Genomic DNA, 12,753 nt, shown 5'->3' with positions numbered 1-12,753 from the left:
ACGTCTTCGGGTCCCTCCAATGGAGTGGCTGATCCTTGATTCAGCTCTAGAAAATGGTTACAAAGACTCCTTATCTCTCCTTGGACGATAATGAATTACAAAGTCCTTCGCCCACATACAACAAGCTTGAATTTAAGCTCCCAATGCACAAAGATGAACCATTCACTATCGAACACCCAAAAGAAATTTTCTCACCAAATCTCCAATCTTCAACTCTCTCCCAATTTCCTCACAATTCACTACTAATTCTCCAATCTTCCATGTCCCCCATTACAAAAATCAGCCCCCTTTTATACACATAGTTTTGCCTAATATGGTGCATAACCATATGATTTTGAAAATCATCCATATCCTCCTATTTACAATATGAAATATTTAAAAATCCCCCTAATAATAAACCCAAACTTTTTAATTAATAGCTCTTATTATTTTGAGCCTTACAAAATATCCTTTTTGCCTACTATCTTGAAGGACCCGCATGGTAAAATACTGATCGGGTGTATTTGTAGTTGTGAGGCTGGCGGTTCGAACCATCTAACCCACCAAATTTGGGATCATGGTGTTTAAACAAGCCTGAAGTACTATGTATAGCAAATGAATTGTGTGGTGCATTGGTTGAGAGTAAAAGTCAGAGTTGAGAGGTTGGGAGTTCGAATCTCTCTTTTGCCAAATTTTAACAGCCAACACAAAATCCGCCAATGCACCAGGAGAAACCACATGGGTGTCATATTTTTAGAGCATCTGGAACAATCTATTTTGGTGAAATGTTTATCCACCCGGATCAATCCTCCCCACTAGAGAACTTTTGGACCTCCAAAAGTTGCATTTATTCAAAAATTAAGTGAGGGCATGGCCTCCCCACTTGCCCTGTGTCATCTGTGCATCTTTGTACCTGACTCGCAATCAAGATTAAGACTACAAAAATATTGTTGATTATAAACATAATGATATCACTCCCATATGCCTCTACATCAAATGTTGTAGCCACTAACCAATAACCACTGACTAGTATCAAACTGAGCAACAATGCAAATACAAAAGTGATCAAATCAACAACATAATGGTCTTTCACCACAGGAGCATTTTTACTAGAAGGATCTTGATTATCCATGCTTTCATTTGTTGTCTCCTCACGTTGTACCATTGGCATATTTTGTGACATCTGAGCTTGATTAGCCTTGATTGCTTCAAGTTCACGCCTAGGATCACCTGATCTGACAGACATAAGAGACAAATCTTTACTTGCATTAATCACCCTCTTCAACTACCCTGTGTTTGTTAAAGACTTGTTAGTCTTAACCTTGTGAGAGTGTACAATATACCTGATGCCATCTTTAAACAAATGATACTGATTAAATTCCCTGTAGAAAATAGACTTCCGATCATACAAATAAGAGCTGCCCAACACTATTCCACAAACATCTAGTGGAACCACATCGAACTGTACCTTATCAACATACTTGAGATTGTGAACCTTAAAGTACATTGCCTTGTTACTTGCAATTTATTGTTTTCACAAACCCAACCTAGTGGATAAGGTCTCTTATGTGGAGTAGTTTTCAATCCCAAATTCCTTACAACATCTTTTGAGATTAAGTTAGTTTGGGATCCACTATCTATGAGTGCATCAACTTTAGTGTGTTTAGCAACAACCCTTACATGAAAAAGTTCATTTCTTTTCTTATCTTCAGGGACATCGTTAACTTGAGAAGTAGAAGCACGACTATCAAAGGAAACACTAGAAATAGGAGGCTTACCTTCCAAGCCCATTGTTGTGATCTTAGTTTCATCTTCAAACTCTGAACCAAGATCCATAACAACATTTGCGGCCTTCTCCTTACCTTCTTGTTTTTGAGCCCACTTAGGTTTCAATTCTGGATGCAACCACCAACAATGTTCTTCATCATGATCTTTCTTGTCACAATGTGAACATGTGAACTCTTTCTTAATAGTAGCTGTCTTCTTTTCTCTTTTTGTTTCTGCAACCTTAGATGACTTTTGTACAAAATCATCATTGTCAAAATTCTTACCCCTGGACTCTAGATGTGTGGCTTGGACACTAACTTCATCCAAATTACTAGGATTCAACATCAAAATAGAATGTCTTAGGTAAGAATGCAAACCACCTATGTACTTAAGCAATGTATCCTGAGTATACAATGGAACATTCAAAGCAACAACCCATTTTCAAAACTCATGGGTGTAATCTTGGATAGACTGACCCTTAGCTTGCCTAAAGGTTTGCCAGTTCATTGTCAATTATTGCATATGTCCTAAAGGGTAGAACTGCTTCTTGAGAGCAGCAACAAATTCCATCCAAGTAATACAGATATTACCATGGCGAGCACTTTCTGCCCTAGACCTACTCTCCCACCAGGTGAGAGTTGTTCCTCCCAACCGGAGAGTGGCTAACTGAATCCTAGAGGCATCTTCTACTAGGCCTTGTATCCTACAATACACCTCTACCTGTTGGACCCAATCATCTAACTTTTCAACATCTAATTCCCCACAGTACTTAGGTAATTCAAATTTTACATCCAGTTTAATTATAGGCTTAGATGTGCTCTTGAAAGGATTAATAGAAGTAGAAGAAGAAGAAGGGGAAGAAGGAGGAGAAGGATATGGAGGAGTTTTTGGTGGTGAATCACCACCTCTCGATCGCTTTTCTTTATCCTCTCGATCTCCATGGTCCTTTGATGACTTTCCTTTTTCATGCTTCATCCGTTCTTGCCTCTCTTTGTAGAGCACTTCTACCATAGCCTTCATTTCAAAAAAAGCTTTTCGAAAGTCTCTTTCACTAAGCTCGGGGTATTCCTATTCAGTTGTACTTTCTGACATCTTCAATGGAAAATTCTTTCATTTACCAATCTTAGGATTATAATCTACAAGTGTGCCTTCACCATGCTGGCTCTTATTATTTTGAGCCTTACAAAATATCCTTTTTGCCTGCTATCTTGAAGGACCCACATGGTAAAATACTGATCGGGTGCATTTGTAGTTGTGAGGCTAGCGGTTCGAACCATCTAACCCCCCAAATTCGGGATCATGGTGTTTAAACAAGGCTGAAGTATTATGTATAGCAAGTGACTTGCATGGTGCATTGGTTGAGAGTAAAAGTTGGAGTTGAGAGGTTGGGGGTTTGAATCTCTCTTTTGCCAAATTTTAACAGCCAACACAAAATCCGCCAATGCACCAAGAGAAACCACATGGGTGTCATATTTTGATAGCATCTAGAACAATCTATTTTGGTGAAATGTTTATCCACCTGGATCAAAAAGGGACAATGTGAAGAAACATTCAATTCTATTGTAAGGAAAATTCATTTGTTGTGCTTATATGGTGGTTTATCGAAACCACCACACATTTTAAAATTATTTACCTTCTTTAATCTAAAGATAAATATTCATATTAATTTAATCATAAAACCAAAAAAAAAAATTAAATCTTATAAAAACGATGATAATGAAACTAAATCATTGTGAAAAAATCCTAAGCAATATAAAAAAAAATTGATCTAAAATATTCATTCCATTATAATATAATAATATAAATTATGAGTTTATTCACATGTAATATAAGTTATAAACATTTTAATGACATTTTTTTATTTATTAATTTATTAAAAAAAAAAAAAATCTGTTTCGAAAGAATGAAAATTTGGATTTTTGTTTAAAATGGTTGGAGAACATAGAAGACATTTTGTTTGTTGAAAAATAAGTATTGGACATTATGCTATAAATTTACAAGATAAAAATTGTTAAATTAGCATGATCTCAATAAATCAAAATTAAATGGGAAAAATAAGAAATAGAGTAATAGTGGATGAAAGTATCACATAGACAAACATGAATATTATTAGCCAATAACTAGTAATTTAAACTCTGATATTTTTTCAATCTTTCTTGTCTTCTTAATTAGGTGATTATCCACTCCTCCTAAGAAACATTATAACAAGAAAATCCAAAACAAGAATAAAAGTAGCACCAAATAGAAATGACCTTAAGTACTTTCTCCTTTGAATATCAATTGTGGCGACTCAAAATCAGCCATGCAAATGAAGACAAACTTAAATTTAAAATAAAATTTAAATTTTACTGTCTTTATTTACTCTTATACCTAGTTGTATTAAACAACTATTTATCAAATTTATTTAGATATTGATATAATAATCATTTTATATAAGCTTTATCTAGAAGATAAAAAAATAATACTAAATTTACTCTATAGTTTTCCTCCAAAAGAAAGAAATTATAAAAAGATAAATTTGCAGCAAATTTATTACCTTCTTTTCAATTGAAATTTTTTCTAAATTGAGTTTTGTTCATAAAAAAAAATATTTTATATTCATGTTTAAATTTATAAATTACCAATGTTTTGTTCAATCACAACAAACATAAAATGTTTCTCTTTTAGAAATCTATAAAAAATTATTTAATTTCCACAATGAAATATTTAAGAACTTTGAAAAAGATTTATTTCTAAATTTAATTTTCTTTATTTATATTTAAAGTTTTATATTTAAATTTATTTTGTTTATTTCTATTAGTTGTGATTAATAAGTTTAATCACTTGTTAAGGAAGGAGGTTTGCTTAAAATTGATCTAATAAATAAGCTTTATAAAAAGATATAGAGATAATGTGAATACTCATTATGAAAGGAAAAAAGATTGTAAAAAATTTCTTAAGAAAATTATTAATAATATTGTTAAAAAATTAAATTTTAAAAATTTTCTTGTTAAGCCGAGAGGCTTCTACAATGGCAGCAAATTTATGTGTCAACATTTGGGGGTTTTCAAATAATTTGACATGTATTTTCCTATATGTGATAATTGTATCAATAACTAATACAAATTTGTTAATTATTTAATAATTAAATATGATTCCATTCACGGGAGTTGGTTGTGAAACCGTTCATGAAATTTTTTTGAGAGGAGAGGCTTCACGGTTGGAGTTCGAAGATTGGAGGAAATTGTAGGAGATTGGAGCAATGATTGGGTAGAGGAGGGTTGATCTGGATTGGGGTTGCAGAGGGATTGTTTAGCATTTGTTCATTTTTGAATTTTTCCAGGTTGACATTTAATATCTTTTCTTCCCGTGATTGAATTATAGATTTGTGCATTTGGCTATTGTAATGTCACTTTCAAAAGATTTCTCTAATTGATCAATATACTCTGTACAATATTGCTATTAAAATTTTAACCAGATTGCTTGGCTTCCTTGCTATTGGTTTAGAATATTGGTCTTCCAAGATCCACCCCTCCTATATTTTGTTCTTCTCAGTCTCATTCAAGAAGTTGAGTTCCAGCCAACCAGTTCATGATATTTGGTTTAGATTTTGGTTTTTAAATTTGAGAGGCTTTTACAATCGCAACAAATTTATGTGTCAACATTTGAGGGTTCACAAATAATTTGACATATATTTTCCTAAATAACTAATACTAATTTGTTAATTAATTTATAATTAAATATGTTTCCATTCAATGGATTTGATTGGAGTTGGAAAATTGGACGAAATTGTAGGAGATTGGAGAATGATTGGGTAGAGGATCATCACTTTCAAAAGATATTTCTATTAAACTATATTTTGTTCTTCTCAGTCCCATTCAAGAAGTTGATTTCCATCCAACCATATCATGATATTTGGATTTTGGTTTTTACATATTTAATTTAGGGTTTTGCATTTTATATTTTTGTATATGTTATAGTGATTATTGAGATATTAATATTTCATTTATTGCACTAGAAACATGTGTGGTAAAATCGTATGTTTTTGGTTTATTTTTTTAGTTAAACATAAATGGATCTTGAAAAAATGTCATTATTTTTATGAATAGCTTCTTTTAAATTTTAATAAACTCATTTAAATTGCAACATTTTAATAAACTCATTTAAATTGCAACAATGAGAACAGTACATTGGAGAAGGAATGCAAGACGCCAGTGAGAATTTATAAATTAATTTCTTTTATTTTTCAATGTTTTAATAAAAGCTTACTCCAATTGAAAGTTATATAAGTTTTAGTTGATTATCATTAGAGTTTGATAAGTGATTCATTTACTCTCAGGGTTAAGGTTAGAATAAAGGTTATGAGTAAGATAATTTTAATTATTAGAAACTTTGAACTATTTTAAAATGTCTATATTTTAAATTTATAGTAAAAATATCATTTCAATTAAAAGAGAGTTTAAGCTATTTGAAAATGTCTATATTCTACACATGAAGTAAATCCAAACCCTAATCATTAACCTAACCCTAACAGTCATGTAAACCCTAACTATAATGCTAACCCTAGATCACAGCCCTATGATATAAACCATAAACCTACACATATTGCTAACCATAACCCTAAATCCTAGCCTAATCACAATCCTAACGCTAACCCTAACACTAAACTTGATGTAAATCCAAACCTAACCATTAACCTAACCCCAACAATGATGTAAACCCTAACTATAAGCCTAACCCTACCCCTAATAGCAAGACAAAATGAACTCTATTTCTTATTGAATTAGGCCTACTATTTTAAACTAAATAAAATCGTAACCCTGATAGTAAACCAAAATGAACCCTAATCCTTATTGAATTAGGCCTACTATTTTGTTTCCAATCCTAACTATAATTCTAAATCTAGAATTGAACCAAATGGAATCCTAAATCTAACACTGTACCAATCCCAAATATATAGCTATACAACAATATATGATTTGAAATTAATTTATGTCATGTCTTTCAATTCATGCTGCCATTGCTAGCTTATATATATCTAATAATATATATAGAATAAGCAAAGAGATATCCTTCTTGAGGCCTATTGCATTTTAATGTTGATAAATGAATAAAAATAGGCACCTCTAAAAGAATATCTCTCGACTTATTCTATATATATTATTAGATATATATAAGCTAGTTATAATAAATTAAAAAAAAAATTCTCATTTTGATAAAATATTTTGAATAGAATATTTAAAATTTTTTTATTTAATGCTAGTAAAATTGAACATCATTCTTAATCTTTAATTTAATGGATAAAAAAATTGTCAACGACGGGAATTGTAATTCCCAAAAAATTAGCGTGGCCGCGAAAAATTGTTAAAATTAATTACAATCATTCACATTCCTTTCAGGCTGTGTTGGATAGACTTTGTTCCTTCCCTATAAATAAATTACATTCACATTCCACTATAAAAATGCAATTTCCCACAACCCTTGAAAGATGGCTATTTATCCCCTTTCGTTTAAAAAAAAGGGTGGGGTTATTCACTACGTGAGGAATTGAAAGCTAAACAGAAGTTCCGTTGTATTACTTGGCGCATACGCTAAACAGTAATGGCATTTTTTAGACCATCATAGCAAAATAAGCCATTGATCACTACAAAGTAACAGTTCCTGGCCTATAATAAACCTAATTCATATGCATTTACACGAAGAGATGTCGAAAATCTTGTCAAATCCCAATAGTAGAATATTAATTATGCTTTCCTATCAAATGAGGTGGATTTTGATTTGCTCCTGGCTAGTTTTTGCTAGGTGGTCAACCAAATTAAAATAGAGCATAGAATATATAACCAATCAATACTTTCATATAGAACCATGCTGGACAAAATTGAAAAGCTCCTGAAGATGACTAAAAATTTAATAGAAGATGTGAGGGTTATGAAAATAGAGCATGAAGCTAAAATTGTCAATCTGGAGAAGGGGATGGACGAATTAAAAGGCAAACTCAGGGGTTTGGTGGAAATTAGCAAAGAGGCTATGAACAACAGTGCAGAAGGTCTAAAAAAGGTTAATGAGAAATTTTTTTCAGATCTCAGAAAAGTCAATGAAATATACAAGTGTCTTCTAGACCTTCTACCAGAACAAGAAGCAAGAACCAACTAGGTTCATCATGGAGGAGATCAAAGAAATAAACAAGAATATAATTCAGAAAAATTCTGAGCTCATGGAAGCTCTTGGTTAGTTTTGTGTTAGTTTTTTGGTAGTTTTGCGTAGGTTTGTTTATTTTTTTAGTTGGGCTCTGTGGGATGTTTCTCCTACTGTTTTGTTCTACTACTGGTTCATTACTCTTTTTGGATTTTAGTAATGAGAAGAAGATGAGTATCAATTTAGTAAACATAAGTGCTCAATTTTTACAAAGAGAAGAACATGAACATTAATCTAATAAACGTAAGCACTCAATTTTTAGTGATGAGAAGAACATGAGAATGAATGAAATAAACACAACCACTCAATTTTTAGTGACTAGAAGAACACGAGAATCAATGTAATAAATACAAGCACTCAATGTTTAGTGACGAGAAGAACATGAGTTTCAATCTAATAAACATTAGCACTCAATTTGTAGATAGTGACGTGGATGTCAATATAATAAATACAAGCTCTCATATTTTAGTAATTGGAACAACATACATATCAATATAATAAATGTAAAATTTCAATTTTTAAAACATCATCTTTACTAATGTTGAAAATTACAAGTGATAATTATTCTTACAAAAATTATGTTAAATAGATTCAAATAATTTAAATTTATTATAACAATTTGATAGAAAAATACTCAAGTTCTTTTCAAATAAGAAATCTATATCTAAATTAATTATATTGTTATTGTAAACTTAAAACTAATATTTAAATATTCTAAAAAGTTAAAACAATATTTTTAAATTATTTATTACAATTATATATTATTTTATCTCAAATAAATATGTATCCAACAGCAATTTTAGAAAATAAAAAAATGATATACAAAAATTAAAAACACTTGAATGGCTAAATGTTTAATAATTTAATTCTAATTAAAATCTTACAAAAAATATGATATCTAAATGAGATAGAAATTTAAATTCAAAAACTGTGAATAGAAAAAAAAAAAATAGTTAAAAGAGAAAAGTAAAGACATTATACAAAACCCTAATTAATTATAAATAAAAATGCAAAATAGTGTATATATTTGATAGTATGACAACATAGACAAATTAATAATGTAAAGCAATTTGATAAAAAATCTAAAAACGTTACAATCTATTCTAAAAGAATGAAAATGTGGATTTTTGTTTAAAATGGTTGGAGGACATGGAAGACATTTTGTTTGTGGAAAAATAAGTATCACACATCATGCTATAAATTCAATAATTGTCAAATTAACATGATCTCAATAAATCTGAATTAAAAGAGAGAAATGAGTAACAGAGTAACTGTGGATGAAAGTATCACATAAACAAACATGAATGTTATTAGCCAATGACTAGTAATTTAAACCTTTGGTATTTTTCTCATCTTTCTTGTCTTTTTCCTTAGCTGATTGTCCACTCCTCCTCCTAAGAAACATTATAACAAGGAAATCCAAAACAAGAATAAAATTAGCACCAATGGAAAAAGTGCAATCAAAAGAAAATGACCTAAAGTACTTCCTCTTTGAATATCAATTGTGGTAACTCAAAATCAGCCATGCAACTGAAGACAAACTCACTAATTGATTATTGAAGGAATCACCAAGCCACATTCCACAAATGGGAACTATAGAATTAGTGAAGTTTGTCTCTTGTTTAAGAGAGGAGGACTACAATAGAATAAAGGGAAATATTTCATAGGAAAATATAAGATGAATTGAAACATTTTTTAACACAATGAAAAGTCATGAATTGCAATGGTTAGTTTCACTACTGATAAATATTGTAAGATGAAAGAAAATTTCAATTTAATTGTCTTTATTTAGAATTATACCTAGTTCTATTAAACAACTATTTATTAAAATTATTTAAATATAAGATATAATAATCATTTTATATAAATTTTACCTACAATATAAAAGTAATACTAATTTATTCTATAGTTTTTCTCCAAAAGGGAAATTATAAAAATATAACATTTGCAACAGATTTATTACCTTTTTTCAATTGAATATTTTTTTATATTCATGTTTAAATTTATAAACTACCAATGTTTTAACAATCACAACAAATATTTAAGAACTTTGAAAAATATCTATTTTAAAAATTTATTTTCTTTGTTTATATTAAAAGATTTATGTCTACATTTATTTTGTTGATTTTAACTAGTTGTGGTTAACAAGTTTAATCACTTGTTAAGGAAGGAGCCTTGCCTGTAGTTGAGCTAATAAATAATCTTTATAAAGAAACATATATATAATGTGAATGCTCATTATCTGAAAAGAAAAAAGATTGTTAAACATTTCTTAAAAAATTATTAATGATATTATTCAAAAATTAAATTTAAATTTTTTCTTATTATAATAAATTAAAAAAATAATTTTTTTATTAATAAAATATTTTAAATAGGATATTTAAAAAGTAAAAATACATACCCCCCCAAAAAATTGTCAACGACAGGAGTAATGATTGTAATCCCGAAAAAGTTAACCTGGCCGGCAAAAAATATTAAAATTAATTACAATCATTCACATTCCTTTCACGCTGTGTTGGACAGACTTTGTTCCTTCCCTATAAATAAATTACATTCACATTCCACTATAAAAATGCAATTTCCCACAATCCTTGAAAGATGCCTATTTATCCCCTTTCGTTTGAACGAAAAAGGGGGTTATTCACTACATGAGGAATTGAAAGCTAAACAGAAGTTCCGTTTGTATTACTTGGCGCATACGCTAAACAGTATGCTTATCACATACAAAACAAGTCCGAAATTTTGTTGAATTACTACATAGCAAAATAAGCAATTGATCAATGGCAATTTTTAGACCATCATAGCAAAATAAGCCATTGATCACTACAGAGTAACAGTTCCTGGCCTACAATAAACCTTATTCATATGCATTTACAAAGGATGAGGGTTGTTTCCTAGCCTTATGCAAAGCAATACAAAGCAATCACCATACTAAGTCCGAAATTTTGTAGAACAAAACCTAATTCTTTCCTGGAGATCAATGGCTTTTTTTAGACCATCATAGCAAAATAAGCCATTGATCACTACAGTAACAGTTCCCGGCCTATAATAAACCGCCTCTATCAGGATGCAGAGGAAAAAGTTCCAAAGTTCTCTGCACTTCTTCTTCTTCTTCTCCCTGGACATAAGTGGACAAAGTTATAAGTTAGTAATGCAATGAGTTTCTTATCAAATAAGAAAAATTGTTAAAGGAATCCAGTTACTTACCTCTACATTAACCCTGTTTCCCAACTGGTTTGATTGTGCAGAGCAATCAGAATCTGAAAAACATATTTCTATATCAATAGAATGATTTGGGGAAAAAAATCTTACCAATAATAAATAGAGCTACAAAAGTAAATCTAAACAAACTTCATTAGGTATAAAATTTAAAGCTAGAGGATTCTTTAGACTGATTACCCAAGCCTGGGCCTAGCTTTTATTGAATTCATGGGCTGATAAAATAATTTGTGTATTCTATTCTATATTTCACATCGTCATTCAGTGATCTATCATTAGATAAATGAGAACTAACACACAGATTATTTACTTGCAAACCCCAATTCCAGATTCAAAAACAATACTTTTGACTACCAGACATGGATTATCTAAACCTTCAAACTTTATTAATAACTTGTATATAACTTCTGTAACAATATATAAAAGTATATCAGTAAGAAGATCACATACTTATGGCTTCTGATTGTTGTTTTCTGCGTTTCTCTCGAGTACCTTCATTGCGAAACCAATAATATACATTTTTGGCTTCCGCTTTCCCATAACGCTGTAGATGAGAGGTAATTTCATCTATATGGGCTTCACACGGTGGTTTTCTTGTTCCAGAAGCCCACACAGACTCTAATATCTGCTTTTGCTCCAAGCTTGGATTCCATTTCCTGCTTTCCACCACACTTGAATATTGAAGTAGCTCCCTTTGCCTTGTACTCTCCTCTACACTCAATGGAAGAATTACGCTGGGCACTACAGCAAAAAATGGAAGACCGTCATTGTAATGCTGTAAAAGGGGAAAAAAATACTCAAAATAAAGAATAATTTACTTACCTGCAGACTTTCCCCGATCCATTACGAGCTTTCCACTGGAACAACCCTGCAACAGAAAATTTATCTATGGGGTCCTAGATAACAAACCTTCACCTTCTAAGCCATTCAAACAAGTGAACCCTATATTATAGATGAAAAGGCGTTGGAGAAAATGGATATGGCCACATGAAATAAATAGGTAGACGGTCACATGGAACTTCTACGTGGATGATTAACCGACCCCAAAATGGATACCAAGAGTGGATACCATTGCATTAGGATTTAGGATGGTGTTGAGTGGAAGACTACATTGGAGACCAATGAAGGATTGTATAAGTGGTCGGTCATTCCTTTTGGACTCATTAATACATCAAGTTCATTCATATGCCTAATGAATGAAGTACTGATGGATTTTATACGTAAGCTTCTCATTTTTTATCTTTGTTGAGGGATTCAAAATTAATGATTTAGAGAAGGAGAGAGAAATTATGGAACGGCCTATACTGATGAACATTTGAGGGGTAAGATATTTTCATTGTTTAGCCAGATTTTACTACAAGTTAATTAGAAATTTTAGTACTATTTTCTCACCAATGAAAAAGATAGTGTGGGGAGACTTTGCACTTTTGTCTCTACAAATAATGTCGATTTTGAAGATCACAACTCCATACCTATTTCCTGCACATAGAAAAAAAGGGAAATAGGTTGGGAATAGGCGCTTGCCCAACTCAAACCTTGGTTTTAGAATTAACCATGAAATAGAGATAAAAGACAATTGAATTGTTGTAATTAAAGATTCTCCTTTTAAAGGAG

The 12,753-nt window shown here is 30.8% G+C and overlaps 1 protein-coding gene across 1 annotated transcript; it reads right to left on the bottom strand.

The window, feature by feature from the left end:
• Positions 1-10,470: 10,470 nt before the first annotated feature.
• Positions 10,471-11,983, bottom strand: LOC131872505 (WUSCHEL-related homeobox 1-like). The gene is made up of 5 exons (XM_059216081.1): positions 11,962-11,983; positions 11,590-11,880; positions 11,128-11,180; positions 10,975-11,038; positions 10,471-10,879 (listed from the first exon to the last, which is right to left on the bottom strand). The coding sequence occupies exons 1-5, from the start codon at positions 11,981-11,983 to the stop codon at positions 10,821-10,823; spliced, it is 489 nt and encodes a 162-aa protein (XP_059072064.1). The 3' UTR covers positions 10,471-10,820.
• Positions 11,984-12,753: the final 770 nt, after the last annotated feature.

Source organism: Cryptomeria japonica, unplaced genomic scaffold (assembly GCF_030272615.1).
Source record: "Cryptomeria japonica unplaced genomic scaffold, Sugi_1.0 HiC_scaffold_626, whole genome shotgun sequence".
Taxonomy (NCBI): Eukaryota; Viridiplantae; Streptophyta; class Pinopsida; order Cupressales; family Cupressaceae; genus Cryptomeria; species Cryptomeria japonica.
Note: the sequence above shows the minus strand (reverse complement) of the source record. Positions and strands in the feature narration are given on the sequence as shown.